At 35.1% G+C, this 17,633-nt stretch overlaps 2 protein-coding genes across 3 annotated transcripts; one reads left to right on the forward strand and one right to left on the reverse strand.

Moving 5' to 3' along the window:
- The first annotated feature begins 4,895 nt into the window (after positions 1–4,895).
- Positions 4,896–8,424, forward strand: LOC131953177 (uncharacterized). The gene is made up of 2 exons (XM_059316232.1): positions 4,896–4,980; positions 5,738–8,424. Exon 2 carries the CDS (start codon positions 5,760–5,762, stop codon positions 7,707–7,709), a length of 1,950 nt encoding a protein of 649 aa, XP_059172215.1. The 5' UTR covers positions 4,896–4,980; positions 5,738–5,759; the 3' UTR covers positions 7,710–8,424.
- LOC131953178 (band 4.1-like protein 3) lies at positions 8,394–17,382 on the reverse strand. Of its 2 annotated transcripts, none has more exons than XM_059316233.1 (14): positions 17,270–17,382; positions 15,825–16,013; positions 15,384–15,497; positions 15,035–15,077; positions 14,746–14,821; positions 14,459–14,503; positions 13,859–14,038; positions 13,591–13,678; positions 12,754–12,906; positions 12,371–12,468; positions 11,470–11,672; positions 10,653–10,856; positions 10,117–10,475; positions 8,394–9,895 (listed from the first exon to the last, which is right to left on the reverse strand). In XM_059316233.1, the coding sequence occupies exons 2-14, from the start codon at positions 15,960–15,962 to the stop codon at positions 9,653–9,655; spliced, it is 1,944 nt and encodes a 647-aa protein (XP_059172216.1). In that variant the 5' UTR covers positions 15,963–16,013; positions 17,270–17,382; the 3' UTR covers positions 8,394–9,652. The 2 variants fall into 2 exon arrangements, with proteins under 2 accessions (XP_059172216.1, XP_059172218.1); XM_059316235.1 differs by lacking the exon at positions 17,270–17,382 and adding an exon at positions 17,065–17,254.
- Between the last annotated feature and the right edge of the window lie 251 nt (positions 17,383–17,633).

Consider the following 17,633-nt stretch of genomic DNA (forward strand, 5'->3'; position numbering starts at 1 on the left):
ACTAAGTACAGATAACTGAAATTAGAGATAACAAGTTACTAGAAGGATTTGAAGCACATATTTTTAGTTATAGCAATGTTGTGTCAACTTCATTTCGAACGAATTACTAATAAACCGGGAGTGATCTCCCCTAAACTTTCTCGAATATTCTTATATAAAACTACGTGGGATGGCAACTCGGAATATATACATGATTTTTAATTACTTAAACTTTTAAAAATAGAATAGAATCTCGTAGAAAAAAGAATTGCGCAAGAAGCGAACGCCAAAACAAAATATGCATAATAGTGCGGAATATTATTAGTACTTTATACATTTTTTTCATTTTTTGAGAAATCGGAAATAGCGTAAATTACTACTTCCGATCAACGGAAATTACTCAAAATTTGATAGAAGGTAGAGGATTAGATCTTTTACTTACATGTGAAATTTCATTTATCTATCTGAAATAGTACTCAAGTTATAGGCTTTTGAAAAATTCAAAGTAGAAAAAGTACCACTTCCGGTTACCGGAAATCGCTCAAAAGTTAATAGAGATCTACAATTTTGATAACATACTTATATATGAAATTTCATCAACCTAGCTGTAAAGGTACTCAAGTTATCGTGTTTACAGACACACAGACACACACATACACACAGACATACGGACAATATTGCAAAAATATGTTTTTCCGACTCAGGGAGGTGTAAAACTTCGAGATTTGTAAAAATCTCGATTTTTTTTTACACGATTACAAGACTTTCTCTATACTTCGTATATACGAGAAAGTAAAAAGTGGAAAATAATTGTTACATTTTAAAATAGTTATAGAAAAAAGCTTTTATTATATTCACATAACATACAAAAATCACAAAAGAAATTATGCACTTATTTTTTTTTACTTTGGTGTGATCTTACTCAAGCTATATACGCTGTTATGACTAAAAATAAAAGACTGGATGCTTACCTAAGGAGAGTATAATAATTCCCTTTTGTAGCGAGTTTATTGATAGGTTTACGTTCAATGACATTTACACGACCTATGTTTAATTTTCATTATTGAGACATTATTACAGAGGGACATTGAGCTATAGTGTCTCAATGTTATAGTGGGACATTGTTGCAAAGGGCCATTGTTACAGTGGGACATAGGATTAAAGTGGGACATTGTGTTATTGTGTGACAGCGTGTTATTGTGTTTCCTTTCTATCGTCACTTTATTTCTAATTTTTCCCTTTTCCATTGGTCAATTTCGTCTACCTAACAGAAACAGTACTCAGGTTGTGTCGTAGGCCTACACCCAGAAATTCTGTTACAGTAACACCAACATCAGCTACAGAAACACCAACATGGGCCAGAACTGTTCCAGAACATCAGCTACAGAAAGAAACACCAACATCAGCTACAGAAAGAAACACCAACATCAGCTACAGAAAGAAACACCAACATCAGCTACAGAAAGAAACACCAACATCAGCTACAGAAACACCAGCATGCGCTAGAACTGTTACAAAGCATCAGCTACAGAAAGAAACACCAACATCAGCTACAGAAAGAAACACCAACATCAGCTACAGAAAGAAACACCAACATCAGCTACAGAAAGAAACACCAACATCAGCTACAGAAAGAAACACCAACATCAGCTACAGAAAGAAACACCAACATCAGCTACAGAAAGAAACACCAACATCAGCTACAGAAACACCAGCATGCGCTAGAACTGTTACAAAGCATCAGCTACAGAAAGAAACACCAACATCAGCTACAGAAAGAAACACCAACATCAGCTACAGAAAGAAACACCAACATCAGCTACAGAAAAAAAACATCAGCTACAGAAAGAAACACCAACATCAGCTACAGAAAGAAACACCAACATCAGCTACAGAAAGAAACACCAACATCAGTTATAGAAAAAAAACATCAGCTACAGAAAGAAACACCAACATCAGCTATAGAAAAAAAAACATCAGCTACAGAAAGAAACACCAACATCAGCTACAGAAAGAAACACCAACATCAGCTACAGAAAGAAACACCAACATCAGCTACAGAAAGAAACACCAACATCAGCTACAGAAAGAAACACCAACATCAGCTACAGAAACACCAACATCAGCTACAGAAAGAAACACCAACATCAGCTACAGAAACACCAACATCAGCTATAGAAAGAAACAACAACATCAGCTACAGAAAGAAACAACATCAGCTACAGAAAGAAACACCAACATCAGCTACAGAAAGAAACACCAACATCAGCTACAGAAACACCAACATCAGCTACAGAAAGAAACACCAACATCAGCTACAGAAACACCAACATCAGCTATAGAAAGAAACACCAACATCAGCTACAGAAAGAAACAACATCAGCTACAGAAAGAAACAACATCAGCTACAGAAAGAAACACCAACATCAGCTACAGAAAGAAACACGAACATCAGCTACAGAAACGCCAGCATGCGCTAGAACACTGTTACAAAGCATCAGCTAGAACAACTACCCGCAGTAACTTTTAGAAATGCGATGCCAGATTTAATAAAGATAACACGGTCAGTTCCTCTGTAAAAATAACTAAAAACTAGTATGTCTGCGAAGTTAATTAATTGCTTAATTTAAAGCATTTAATGTGCACTACTGGTATTTTAATATGCCACAGAAAGCATTCCGTGTTGAGGAGAGACTACAGTTGTAATTTAGGCCACTCCACCCTCATCCCGCTCCGTGTTCAAAGCTCAATCAATACAGAATGTCTTATTACGTGTCTAACTGTGTTGCTTAAAATCATGTTTGTCTGTGAGTGCGTGTTTGTGTCCTACACGTCAGCCCATCTGTCACAAATTAGCCGACGTGGCTAGCGCTAGTGTAATAACCAATGGTAGGGTTACAGGTTGTGTTTTTATTTCGTTTTAAAGTAAATCGGTTGAAAATGCCAAAATTATACATTTTTGGGGGAGTAGTAGAATAACACTATATGGGACGGTGTGGCCTGGAGGTAGAGCGCTCGACCCGTCAAGTTCGGGTCCCGGGCTGATGGGTACCTGGCACACTGGGTCAACTTAGCTCTGAGGGGTACCTGGCACACTGGGTCCACTTAGCTCTGATGGGTACCTGGCTCACTGGGTCCACTTAGCTCTGATGGGTACCTGGCACACTGGGTCCACTTAGCTCTGATGGGTACCTGGCTCACTGGGTCCACTTAGCTCTGATGGGTACCTGGCACACTGGGTCCACTTAGCTCTGATGGGTACCTGGCTCACTGGGTCCACTTAGCTCTGATGGGTACCTGGCACACTGGGTCCACTTAGCTCTGATGGGTACCTGGCACACTGGGTCCACTTAGCTCTGATGGGTACCCTCATGTTTTAGAACCACATAACACAATAAACACTATAGACTAGATTATCGCTGAAGATTGTAAGCATTGGTACATTTTGTTAGCTATCTCTCGACATTAGCGTCGTTAAATCTCACTTAAAAAGTCTGACTTCCTCTAGCTTATTTTGAATCGTTAAGTCGTGCCATTACTGTATGCAAGTTATTACTAGATCTACGTCAATATTTGAATACTCTGACCAAACCTATACAACATTTGATGCTTCTCTGGCTATAGTGTTAGTTTAGTTCTGCATCAGCTGCAAAGGCCTAGCCTATGCGACACTAGGGACAGTGGAAAACATGACTGTTAAACAGAAAATAAGAGAGGGATGGGGGGGGGGAAGAAGGAACAGAGTTTCTTCCAGGCATCTCTTAGGGGTGGCGAAGCCCCCCCCCCCCCCGAAAAAAATTCTACCGCCCCCCCCCCCCCCGAACGAAATGAAATTTATATAATTTATATAGAAAATATATACTTTTAACAGTGTCCGCCCCTCCCCCGAAGAAAGTCTACCGCCCCCCCCGAAAATTTCAAGTGCCCCCCCCCCCCGGAGAAAAAAGTCTGGAAGAAACACTGGCAAGGAAGCATACATTGCAGTTAAAATGAGAGTCCATGGTTGATATGATATTTATATTTATTAATATTAAAAGCAACAGTAGCTCAGAAAGAGAGGATGCTGGCTGCATCCGACGAAATCGGGGGGGGGGGAGTATAAACATTACATTTGTATTTTTATTGAGGGCAATGAAAGAATGGCCCGCGTTAGTTAGCAAATAGCCTAGCATCGCCACTAAAATTAAAAATTTGGCTAAATACATTTAAGTTTAATAATTTTTAATCATTTTTTTTATATTGAACAAAAAAAAAACATCTTTATTTTTTGACAAATATGAGTGCCAAATGATCCACTTTCTTCATTTATTAAAATTAGTACGCAGGAAATTGCTTAATCAAAATAAAGTGTCGTATATAATCGTAACCAACATTACATTAAAATTTTAAAACATTTGATTTGAGAATCGCGATCTTTATAAACTAAAGATTGAATAGAGTAGGCCTAACGTAACAAAACTTTACAGTCTTTATAAGCCTAAAAAATCTTTCGTATCCTATCCAAGAAGTTAACGCCACGTGTAGCCTATTATTACAAGTGTTTGTCATTATTTTGGGTTTAAATTTGTTTTAGAATACAAATTGACAGATTATTAAATTGCATGGTACAATCTTTTTAACAAGCTGAGATGAGGGTCGAAAACGATTTTTGTTTTAATTAATTCAATTATATTAAAAATTACAAGTTTAATAGTATCAATAGGCTCTACTAGAATAATATAATCGAGGGAATATTAACACTGTTTAAAATAAATGTATTTAGTATTAAAAAGGGGACCAAAACGTATTGCAATTTATAGTTAATTTACGTCGCGGTAAAATGGATTATGCGTGTGCATTTGGGTGTGGCGCACATTTTAGCACCGTATTGCTTCAACACTGAAAGCATATGCAGGTTCTTTCATTTAAAAAAGTAGATCGCTCCTAACGAGTGTGGTTGATCTTTTTTCAGCACAATGTTACGATTTAAAGGCTAGTAAACATGATGGAATTGGTTTCGAGGTAACACGAACTTGAGGGGAAAATAAATTGTAAATTTTAGCTTCAAGGATGTTAGCAATCACCCCAAAGACATTTGTGACGGTTATTTTAATAATTTAATTGACCCATGGGTCATCGATAGAAAATAATTAACTCGCACATCTTATTGAGGTACAGGTCTAACATTATATACTAACATAATTTATGACTCATTCATATTTTCTCCACGTGAAAGCCCGCTGACATTTAGCTGGCCACTAATTAATTTGCGAACTTGAGATAGTTACACAAATTTTTAATAGCAGTCACTAGCTTATCTACCCCAGTAATTTTTTACAATAAGAAAATATAAACGACTTGTCCATGATAAGAAGAATGGGTATCGCGAGTCCTTATGTAGAAGTATAAAGAACATTTTTTTTAGATTGGCCCGTGACCACTGTAAGCCTTGGTCGTAATGAATCAGTAGTTTGTTATAACAAGCAAAACATTCCAAAATTATTTTTTAAATCGTTTTATTTATGAAATAGGAATATGCGTATTGTTTGGCGTATGTAATTTATTTATCACAATAGTAATAATTTGGAACAATGCACTCCCTATTATTATTATCTTTTTCCACATAACATGAGCCTATTATTGAAACTGCAAATACGAAAGAACATTCTAAGTAGACAACAAGATTAAAAACATTTTAAAAAAATGAAACTATGAAACATGGTATTGAATAGAGTTCTAGATATGGTATATTCTTTCTTCTTCTTCTTTTTTTTTTTAGAACTGGTGAAACTTAAAAAACGATGTTTTGTGCTGAAGACGATGATGCAACATTAAAAGCTTCTGTTGTCCGTCCAAACGATGTTCTTGATATCGAAGTTTCACCTATAGCTGGTTTACCCCCAACTTGCTTGTCTACCAGTAATGACTTAACAAAAAACGGGGCAAAATTGAAAGTCAAAGAGAAGCGAGTCACTAAAGGCAATATTACGAAGATATCAAGCCCAATGAAACGCGGAGACCCCTTTTTACCGTCAGTTTTCTCTGACGAAAATCCTATAGCTGATTATACAATTAAAAAAAATTCTCGCAAAAAACCTTCCGATTGTAAATGTAAAGGGTTTGGGTACAACCTCAGTCCAAGTGCCTTGCTACCGGAAGAGATGAAGCAACAATGGGGTGTTGGCATGTTCGGAAAGCCATCTCTTGTTAAACCGAATACGAGTGTTTCCATTAGCAATACAAACGTACCCATACCAACTGTGGCCAACAACAAAGAAGGGGAGCCAAAGTTGAATCAGATTAGCTTGAACAGGACCAGTTCGGGGTGTCCTAGCAGTAAATGTGTCATGAGGTGTAAAGTTTGTTCAAAGGACCCGTGTCTTTGTATCGACATTACCACCACACATGAGGGGTTTCGAGTTCCAGACTCAAACGACAGGAGGAAGCAAAAAACAACAGCTAAACCGACCAGTTTCAAGTGTAAGGAGACGAAGAGCCCAGGGCCTATCATACTGGGGAGCACTAACAATGCTCCTGTGTTGAAGAGGATCGCTTGTTACAGCAGCAAAGACAACAGTAATATCATCAGCACCAGTAATTTTAATAGAAATAATACAAACTCTTTTAATGGGCACACGCCATTGCCATCTGATGTGAATTGTTTTAAAAATACAATCCCTGTGCAGCAAAACAGCTTGGGAGGCAATCGGTGCCAGAACTTAAATGGAAATGTTTCTTGTAATGTTAAAAGTTATTGCTGTACAAGTTGTGATGATGACCCACGAGATCTGGCACCAAAGGCCAGACATCGTCCCCCGTCAATGGTACCGAAGCGTCTTCTAGCAAATATCACACCATCGACAATGCTTTCCAACAGCAGTATGAGCAGCAGCAACAGCAGCGGGTATGATGCTAAAAAAAATTATTCCCGTAACGCAGCTCAGATGCTAATGCTGGGCACACAGTGTTGTAAGTGCGACAGCTGCAGACGTCGAGCTAGTCTCATGTCCAGAATGGAGGCTTTACGTTTCTCCTCCTCTCACGCTCAACAAATGTTTTCCCCATTTTTGTATGCAGCTTCCCAGAAGTATCAACCAGTTTCTATGCAGCCCTCGTTATCGACACCCGGAAGATATGCTCCTTACACCGTGCCCAATTACGGGTACACGCGTTCCACTGGAAGTGTTTACCGTTCTCCCGAACAATACCGATGTTCTAGTCCATCATATTATGATTACGCCGATATTCCCAGCATCAGACAGCCATTTTCAACAACACCCCTCTCCATGGTTCATGAAATAAACAAAATTGACAACTCTTACATAGACAGTGAAAATTCTTTGCCCTCCCCGCCATCTGCTGCATTTGTAGAGGATATTACGGACTTATCCATTCAGGACACGGTGGATTTCTTTGTAAGTATGAAATCCCCATTTGTGAACTCTTCTCCTTCGCCTGTATCGGATTCAAGCTCCGCTGCCTATACATCTCTCTCTCCGATTGATCGATGTCCGACTTCGCCACCAATCTTTAACAACGTGCCATCCTCGTGTTATTGTAGCACGGGTATGTGCTCGTCGTCCTACTCGTTACCCCATTTCATGCGAGAAATTAACTATAGTGAGCCACCCAGTCACAAATTCACCACACACGAAGCGACGTCACAACCAATGTCTTTACTGTATTCATCCTTAGCGTCAGATTTGGAGGATGAACTCCAGTGTGCAATAGAAAATATTCCAACTGGTTAGTGTTAAGCACTGATCCCTAAGAAAAACGCGACCCTATATTATATTTTCAAGTGTACAGCGTGGACCCATCAATACCTTGCCCCAATGTAAACTAGTGTTTGTAAACTAATTATTTGATTAAGCATTAAATGGGTAGGAAGCAGCAGGCGGTTAATAGAACAGTATATAATCTGATGAATTAACAATCTAGATAGTTGATTATTTTATATAAAGTGTGTTTTAAGTTCAACTACATTTTCTATTTCTATATTTTTAACATTTTAGTATTTTGTTCACTCAACAAATTAGCACCTACATACTACAGACATGTTGGGCTTTCATTCAATCATAATTGTATTTATTCAAATGTTCACCATTCATTTACTGGTTTCATGTAATACTTTCTTGATTTTTGCATTTAAATAGATTCTAAATTACTCATATCATTGACTTGATGTAAATTATGACAAAAGTTATGTTTTTAAAATGCCACAATTAACCTACGTATTTAAGGGGAGTGACTGTCATTTCAATTGTTGCCATGTAATCTGTGTGTAGAATATATCTATTCTAATATGGTATATTTTTAATGCCAGTAAACTTAATGCTCATGTATTTTGTCTTTCAATAAATTTGTATGTTTTAAAAAACTAGAGCTCAAGGTTGAGTTAAAAATAAAGGTAATAATTAAAGAACAATGATATAGAAACATTTTTAAATTGTATGTTGATGTTTATTAATGTTCAATGGTTGTATAGTTAAAAACAGACAATATTATGAAATTAAAAGTATACATTACACTTTCATTAAAAAACTGCCAATTCATTAAACATGCTGTCAAAATTTTTGCATATATAAAAATGTACAATCTTGTAAACAATATGGAATGTTGGGTTACGAATTACAAGGAATAAAGAGTATCAAATATAAAATAGTACATGTGGCCAATATTTTACATTTTAATTCAACCTTTATTTTAAAGACCAAGTTAACGATCATGAAAATATTGTTAATTAAAATGGAAGGCATTGCATTAGAATATTTACCTGTAATAGCTCTTTAAAAATATAAATATTTTTTTTACATTGAGCACTTAAAATTTTACAATAAAAAATTTTTAGTAAAATTTACTTTGTTGTCTAGAACAAAAAACTAAAAAAAGATCTTATTTAAAATCTGGTATCTGGTAGTACAAAATGTTAAAAAAAAAAAAAAAAACTAACCTAAAAAATGGCAACACACTTTTTTTGGTTACATATCTTGGATTAAAATGATGCCCAAACAAGCCTTAAAAATGCAGGATAGAAAATTAAATATTGCTCCACTACAAGACAACTGTGCAGTCTGGAGTTAAAAGTAATCCAGTGCAAACACTAAATGTGAAATATACAATGGATGATATATAAAACACTTTCCAACATCATATACAGTCTTTTTTACAGTCAATAATATTCAATTTAAGGGACTATTTAAAACAAATATGTACAGTAAAAATCCCCACAACTACTAATCCATACTAATCTTTTTCAAGTTCACAATTGTAATGGACGAAAAGTAAACTTCACAAAGTAAACAATTATGCCATTCTTCAAAACTCACAAATTAACAAGCAGCAAAAATGTATTGAAATTGGTTGAAACTGAGAATGAAAATGGATAACAGTTTTACCTTTCAATGAAGAAATCAAATACACAATTTAAAACTGATAAAAGATAATATCGGCATCTATAATCTCTCTTACTTAGGCTGCCCACTGTTTATGGTATAAAAAGATCAGTTCTACTTGTAAACTGATTAAACTCAAGTCAGCATACAATATGATAACTATGTTATAAACCGCAATTGAAAATCAATGGACATACAACAAAAGTACTGAAAAAATCGATAAGACAAATATAAACATTAAAATGTATGCTGCTGATAGTTTGATAACAATTGTGAACACAGAGCTATACACACAACTTTTACATAAACACTTCTCTTACTGCCTCCTTTTTTGCTCCCTTGTCTTTTTTTGAGTCTTTTTCTTTCTTTGCTTCTTTTTCTTTTTTAGGAGGTGTTTCTTTTTCTTTTTTAGGAGGTTTTTCTTTTTTAGAATCTTTTTCTTTTTTGGAGTCTTTTTCCTTCTTAGATTCATTTTCCTTTTCTTTCTTTGAAGGCTTTAGAGCTTTCTGTGGTTTTTCCGCTACTGGAGGCTTTTCTGGTTTCTGTAAAAAAAAAGAAAGCAATGAATGAAGTTAATGAATTGTATTGCTATAAATAGTTCTGTTAATCAACTGTGATTCAAATATGTTCAAACGTTGATTACAACTTTGCCATTCCTGCTACTAACCCAAGCTTTTAAAGAGGCTATGGGGGTTCCACTGCATACTTAATGTAATAAATAGGCAAAAATGGAAACTAAATGTGATAAGTGAAAATTGTTTACTTTAGCAACTGGAGGCTTTTCTTTGCCAGGTTTTGGTGCAACTGCAGGCTTGACTTTAGCTGCAGGTGTTTCCTTCAGATCAATAGAGTCTAAGCTACCCTTTGCACTGGAACTGTCTCTTGACCGGTCCAGACTTTCTGATCTGTCACTCTCAGATCTCCTCTTGTTCTGCAGGGCTACTGCTGCTAGAGGAGTTGCCACCCCTCCCATGTGGTTGGACACACCTCTCCTATCTTCATGAGGAGAATACCTGACAGTTGGCCTTCTCTCTTCTTGTGGGGAATCTTGAGGAACTGCAGGAAGCCGGTTATCAAAATCTTCATCCTCTGAAGATGAACTTTCCCCTTTGGCCTTTTTAACTGTTGAGCAAAATCTAGGTTTAAATTTTGGGAAATCTTTGTACGTTAAATTGCCACAGCAAATTAAAATAAATTCTCATATGCCTCCAAGTTTCCAGTAGAAAATAGCTACATGAGACAGATCCTGAGTCACAATCTCATTAAAATTTGATGAAAATGTTTGAAAACTACAGTTACCTGGTTGCCTAATAATTTCTCGAGTTATAACTTTGGGAGATTCTTCTTTTGGTAGTGGAGACTGCAACGGTGTTCTGTCTTCCTGGAAGGAATCTTCAGTTACTCTTGAAAGTGCCGATCTATTCACATCTTCCTTCATTGCATTAAACGAAAGATTGTGAATATCCAGGCTACGATATTCATACAAGTCACGTCGATGACTCACTGAGAAAAAAAATAAAATTGTTATAGTAGATTTAACAATTATAAAGCCTACACAGTAATAAAAACTATAGTTGCACTTACCAATGCACCTTCAAGTAAAGTAGTTATTTCCACAGTACAAAAGTTTTTTTCTTACCTAACCACAACCATCAAAATTACTTGGCTCAAACAATTACATTGCTGTTATAAAATTAAAGTGTTTATTCTAATACTAATCCGATCAATGTTTTTTTTTTGGTAGAAAAATGAAAGCTCTTTTGTTTTCTATGAACAAGACCTCAGAAAAATCCATTCTTAATATTAATTTTCCCAACACAAGCTTATTATTCTCACGAAAAAAAACCCGCTACTTTTTCTTCTTTAAAACCAATATTTTATCTTAAATAAATAAATAATTAGTTAAAATTCATATCAATTACAATTAATTCATATCAGTAGTGCACAGTAATCAACAGGCAAAAAAAATATGAGTAGTTTTGCAGCTGAAATACAAAAAAAAAAAATGTAATGAAAAATAAAACAACTCCGGTGAAACATAAAATTAATTATGGGCTGAAAGAGTTAAGACTGAGTTATGGTGGAGAGCTGTAATATTAATGGCTAGGATTCTTACAATTATCCTGACTCCTAGATTTGTTGTTATTTAAGACCGAGTTCAGGGACTGTCTGCTGTGAGCCCTCTCAAACTGCTTGGATGGTCTGTCTGCCATGGAAGCATTGAGCCTTGTCTGATAAAGTGTCCTGCCAGAGTAGCGATACTTGGAACCAAACCGTGGGAAGCCTGTCCTCTTCTTGGCATCATCAGCTGATCTCAAACTACAAAAAGTGTGATCAAAACCGGTTAATAACATATTAAAGTCAGCTGAATATTCCTATACTTGAAATACTTAGTTAAAAAAACCTACAGATGATGTATTAAAAAATTAGTAGACTGTAGGGTGAAGAAATACAATGCCTTTACAATAAATTTATTGAGTATGTAAAGCTTCTATGAAACCATTAAAAAAAAAAAAAATTACAGTTAACAAGTTTTGAAGGTGTAAGACATTCAAAACTTGATTTGATCCAAAATGAAACCCACAAAGGTAATGGGTATTTGATTGTGGCGTTTGCAATTTTAAATAATGATTTTAAATTATCTAAATTCAAGTTATTATTTTTAGAAAAAAAAGACAAATGTATCTAAATTAATGCTTGTTTCTATTTCATTAAAACAAATTGACCTAGTCATTTTCAGAAAGTGAAAACAACTGCAGACAGCCAACATTTTAAAGGCTTCTGGCTTAAAACATTGGAATAAGAATGTTATTACATTTCAGTTAAACATGTCAGTTTTTGTGATCTATTTAGGTAATTCCATCAAATCATTACGTACTCTGTGTACACTAAGTGTAAACAATTCCCTTAATATCTGTGAACACAGTACACAGGAAACGTTGAAAATCATATCTTATAAAGAATCAATAATAAATAGCTAAATAGTGAAGAAAATAAAGACATTGAAGAATACATACCGAAGAAAAGCATGGTGTTCCACTGCAATTTTCCACACACGTTTGGCCATTTTATTGTTTGGAAGTCTAAATGCAATCCAGCTTTCATAAGTCTCAAACTGTCAACATAATAAAAGGTTAAAATTGGGAAGCCATCTGACTAAAGGTTATCTGCAATTTATGTGCCAATTTCACAGCTAGATAGCATCAATGTATAGATAGACATGAGGCAAATAAATCAGGGGAGGCAGATAAATAACCATGTGTGAAGCCAATTTGACATGAGATATTACTTCTAGTATTTAATCAAACTTTAGTGTTACTACTGCAAGTATGTAATCAAACTTTAATGTTACTACTGCTAGTATGTAATCAAACTTTAGTATTCCTATTGTTGTGTTTACCTCTGCTGGGCGAATCCTAAGCAAGAACTTGTTTCTTCTGTAAGATATTTTTAAGATCTTTGGCCAAACAAATCTGTTGATCCTGAGATTATCTCTGTATACAGAAATGCCAGTAGCTCCCACACCCAGTAAAATATCAACATAGTCAGAATCCTGGCAACAAGGCAGATTGACAAAAGTAAACATACAAATTATTTGATGAAAATCATGGTCAGTTATTTCATGGATACAAAAACAAAAAAAAAAAAAATTCTCATGACCTTTTATAACTAGATTCATAGTTAAATGTCAGCAGAACAGGATCAAGCCTTATTTTTGTTATTTTAAGTTTCATGGTCATATCAACAATATATATTTTAATTAGCTTATCAAATTATTGTCTGAAAATAGTAATGGGTGTTTAGCATTTGTAGTGAATTACTTATATGTTCTGTTGGGTATGTTGGAGCAAAACACACAGTAAAAATTAAAAGATAAATACTATAAAAGCAGTGCTGTATTCCACAGATAAATGTTACATTAATAGTAAGTTAAATGTTCATTCTCGGCAATATCATGAACAAAAATACAGATTTAAGAAAGAAGCCATGCCTCTATTGTCTATAATGCTATTTACATATATCAAAGACACAGGTTTTTGTCTAGCAGCCATTTAAAAACAAAAAAATCACTTTCTAGCTACCATTTGAGCTGATAATTTAACTTTGTATCAAAGTAGTTATTAATTACAGCTTTTATAATTAACAAAGAACAAAATCTTAAGCAACACAATAGTTTAACAGCACTGAATAACAAGGTAGTGTTTTAATAACCAAGTGCTGCTAAATTTATTTTTACCTTGGCCTTATGAAGATCTACTCCATACAGGGCAATTTTTTTACTGTACTCCAGATAATGCAGCTCTGCCTGCTCTGGGGTTTGTCCTCTGGAAATGAGAGGCAAGTTCAGATTTACAGTCAGTAACAAATTCTTAAAAATTAATAGATGACAATTTTAAACAAATGATGTTCACATACAATTTGAGGGTTATTACAATAAAAATAAACTAAAAAACCCCATTTATCACAGCGAGCCTAAAAGAGATGTATAAAATGTTATCACTCACTTGTGTTGTTTGTGTAAGGCAGCAATTTTGTAGATTAAGTCTTCAGTCTGGTCTGGGGCAAAAGGCATGTCTCTAATGTAATCCACACCTGTGCCATGGTCAATGGGGTCATAGTCACCAATATCAGCCTGGACAGCATAGGACCCTAACATGGCGTGTGTAGCCTGAGAGCAAGGCAGCCTAAACAAAATTAACATAACTCAAATAATCCCTTCTGTGTAGCCTGAGAGCAAGGCAGCCTAAACAAAATTAACATAACTCAAATAATCCCTTCTGTGTAGCCTGAGAGCAAGGCAGCCTAAACAAAATTAACATAACTCAAATAATCCCTTCTGTGTAGCCTGAGAGCAAGGCAGCCTAAACAAAATTAACATAACTCAAATAATCCCTTCTGTGTAGCCTGAGAGCAAGGCAGCCTAAACAAAATTAACATAACACAAATAATCCCTTCTGTGTAGCTGAAACCTTGAAAATTTCATTACCCGTCAGTGTTTCTAAAGACATTAACTGCCGATGGGATAAGCAAGTCTTTTCTCAATCTTAGAATTTCTAAGTGAAGCTAAACACGAACAGAGAAATTTTAACATAAAATTTACTTACTTTCCACTTATTATGTCTCTCCTAATCTGTAGACAAACTAGGTATCTGAAATATAAATAGTTAAAGTTACTTTAGTGCAAAAGACTTTAATTGAGGCCTGACACATGATTGAGTTTGTTCAGCAAGAGATGCTAATATTAATATAGGCCTAAATTTCCTTTTTTTTTCTACTAGCCATTTTAATTGTTTTTAGAAAACCTATGATGGAACACAAGAACAGATACCATGACTGAAGACAAGAACAGATACCAGGACTGAACACAAGAACAAATGCCATGACAAGTTACCTGGTCAAACTCTCTGAAAGCTGAGTAGGATCTGGGGGATAGAACTTCAACGCAAACTCAAATTCCATCTTTCCTCCTAAAATAGAGACAATAATTCATAATACAAGATTTTAAGAGCCAATGTGAAATGTGCTTGCAGGAATTTAGCCTGATTTATAGCTTTATTTTTTTTCTTTAACAAAATAAGTACTATGCACATTTAAAAATTGGATTTATGAACATCCAAAGAAATGAAACGCATTATAATAAATCAATAATATATACATAAAAAAAAACAGAATTAACTTACTTTTTTTTTGTTTGGTAATTTTTTTGTTCAGATCGAGCCAATACTGTGAGGCAGGTAAAAGAAATGTTGAATTAGACAATGGTTAAACAGATTTTAAAACTAGAGCATTGCATACTATTTTTAGTTAGATGTCTCTTATACAAAATAGTAGGTATACAAATTATATTGGTGCAGAACTGTCTGCATTGTTTTCCATTTTCCGCCAAAAATGAAACAAATTCTAGTAAGAAAACAAGACTACGAGTAGACTTATTAGAATGAATGGGTTATGTATGCATAATGCACAATTGGTAACATCCGTAATCTCCCTAAGATGCTTAATGATTAACAACAACAAAAATAATCGTACTTTCACATTCTCTGGGTCAAGGTCTTCTTTAAAGGTCAGCCCAAAATAGTCCCTCTCCAGCAAGTCCAAGTGATCACAAACTCTTTCATAAAGGGTTTGTCCTGTTGATCGTTTCTATAGAAAAACAAAACTGTTTGAAAATTTCTAATGACAAAAAAATTGACTTGTTTCTAAAAAAAATAATTGGTGGATCATTTTATCATTCCTAATAAAAATAATTGAACCAGATCACTTAGATTTTTACAATACTATCAAAGGAGGCATAAATAGTGATTTGAACAGTGTAATTTCAAAGTTCTGTACTCACGTCAACAGCCACCTCATACACCCCCCTCCCCATTTAACAACAGAACACTACATCAAGTTGGGTACTCACGTCAACAGCCACCTCATACACCCCCCCATTTAACAACAGAACACTACATCAAGTTGGGTACTCACGTCAACAGCCACCTCGTACACCTCCCCATTTAGCAGCAAAACACTACACTGCATTGGTCTTGGGATGCGAGTTTTGTTATCAATAGGAACAATTGGCCTGATCCCCGGGGGAGGGCCTTGGCTCTGTGGTCCATCCATGCTGCAGCTACTGGACTCACTAGTGCAGAGATCTTCCTCTGCTATATCCTCCTAGTAGCAAATTATGACAAGTTGATAAACAGCCTTTTCACTTCCTTCATATTTTTTTGCATAACAGGTTAGTAGCATTTAGATTTTTGGAATAAATTTTTAACTTAAACAATGATAAAGGCCCAAGCACAACAGCAGTCACAACCAAAAACAAATGTAGAAAAAATTTAACGTTATGCTAACTTTTATAGTGAAAATAATACTTATTAAAATAAAAATATTTTTTAAGCTTAAAAGCAAACACTTGTATGACTTAAGCTGGTCCATAGTTATACAGGTCTATGCCTTTTCTTTTTAAGATTTTTTTTTACATTTGTAAAACAAGAGAAATTGATTTTTTTTATAACCTACATCATGAAAATATATTTTCTAGAATAAAATAAATATCACCTGACAAAGCCAGCTTACCATCTCTAAAAGTAACAAACTTTTAACAATTAAAGATTAGATGGAGAAAACTTTATCATATTATCATATGGGCTAAATATAATAACAATGGCAATTAGGCCTAAATTAAAATATCACATCTTGGAAAAGTTTAAGATTGTTTTTATTATAACAGAGATCCCAAACTGAACACATTTGTTAATGTTAGTACAGTGTTAAAGTTAGACCATGTGCAGAATGAATATAAATGTCATTAAATGACAAATGTGTTCACAGTGACATCTTTCAATAAAACCTGATTTAAACGAATCACCTGTTCACCCAGGTGACTTAATTGATGTGATATGACAGAGTTTGTAATAGAAAAGCTCATTTTAATTTTTAATGTGCCTATTTTTCTGGGGTCTAGAATATCAAGAAAATATGGATGGTTGGACGCTATAGAAATTCTCAGGGTATTTCAGGCATGTCGCACTGTGTAAGGATTATTGTTGAACCAGGAAATGGCGGAAATAATGAAATAAATCTAATTTCGGAAATTAAATGCAAATAATATTTGATAAAACTGTTATCAATTCACTCACATATCAGCACATTGTTAGAAAAAAAAAAAACTAGCGAAGACGAACTATAGGTCAGTTGAAGAAATGAACATGTAATCTACCTGACAGTGTCACGGAACTACACAGGTAGGAAACTCAAAATGGCATCCAGCTCACGACAGGTAACAAACGGACTAGCAGGATCATCACCAAATAAAATGAATCAAGCGCAATGGCCTTTGTTTAAAGAACAGGCGACTGGCCTGTATCAAACAGACAGAGAAAACCCAGACAAAAATACAGAAGTTTAAGCACGTTAGTGGTCACCTGCAAGTTAGATGAGTGGTATTCAGCGAGATGTTTCAAACACTTGTCCACTTCCGCAATCGGTACCTGGCTGCGTCACGGGCGACACAGGGGAGACAACCCTTCTTTCATTGTACGGGACAGGTGACCTACTTTTTGGTTCACTCGATAGTTACTTACACTTACAGCCTTTCTATGGGGTTCTGTTACTAGATCTAGTTGAATCTAAGAGCTACTGGCCACATCTTACATCAAACTGTCCAGACCACAATAATTATCTGTCAGATGACAAATTACCAATACCGTATACAATTTAAAATACCTTTTTAAACAACAGGGGAAAAAACTTTCAAAAGAATATTACTGAATTATTGACCGATGACCT

Source organism: Physella acuta, unplaced genomic scaffold (assembly GCF_028476545.2).
Source record: "Physella acuta isolate Inbredline_101_S28 unplaced genomic scaffold, ASM2847654v3 ptg000913l, whole genome shotgun sequence".
Taxonomy (NCBI): domain Eukaryota; kingdom Metazoa; phylum Mollusca; class Gastropoda; family Physidae; genus Physella; species Physella acuta.

Bases quoted from the DNA above. Each gene is read 5' to 3' on its own strand.
- LOC131953178 (XM_059316233.1), bottom strand. From the start codon at position 15,962: ATGGATGGACCACAGAGCCAAGGCCCTCCCCCGGGGATCAGGCCAATT. The intron at 10,476-10,652 runs GTAACTGTAGTT...TTTGCTCAACAG, and splicing joins AGAAATTATTAGGCAACCAG to TTAAAAAGGCCAAAGGGGAA. The intron at 9,896-10,116 runs GTAAACAATTTT...TTTTTTTTACAG, and splicing joins AAAAGCCTCCAGTTGCTAAA to AAACCAGAAAAGCCTCCAGT.
- LOC131953177 (XM_059316232.1), top strand. From the start codon at position 5,760: ATGTTTTGTGCTGAAGACGATGATGCAACATTAAAAGCTTCTGTTGTC.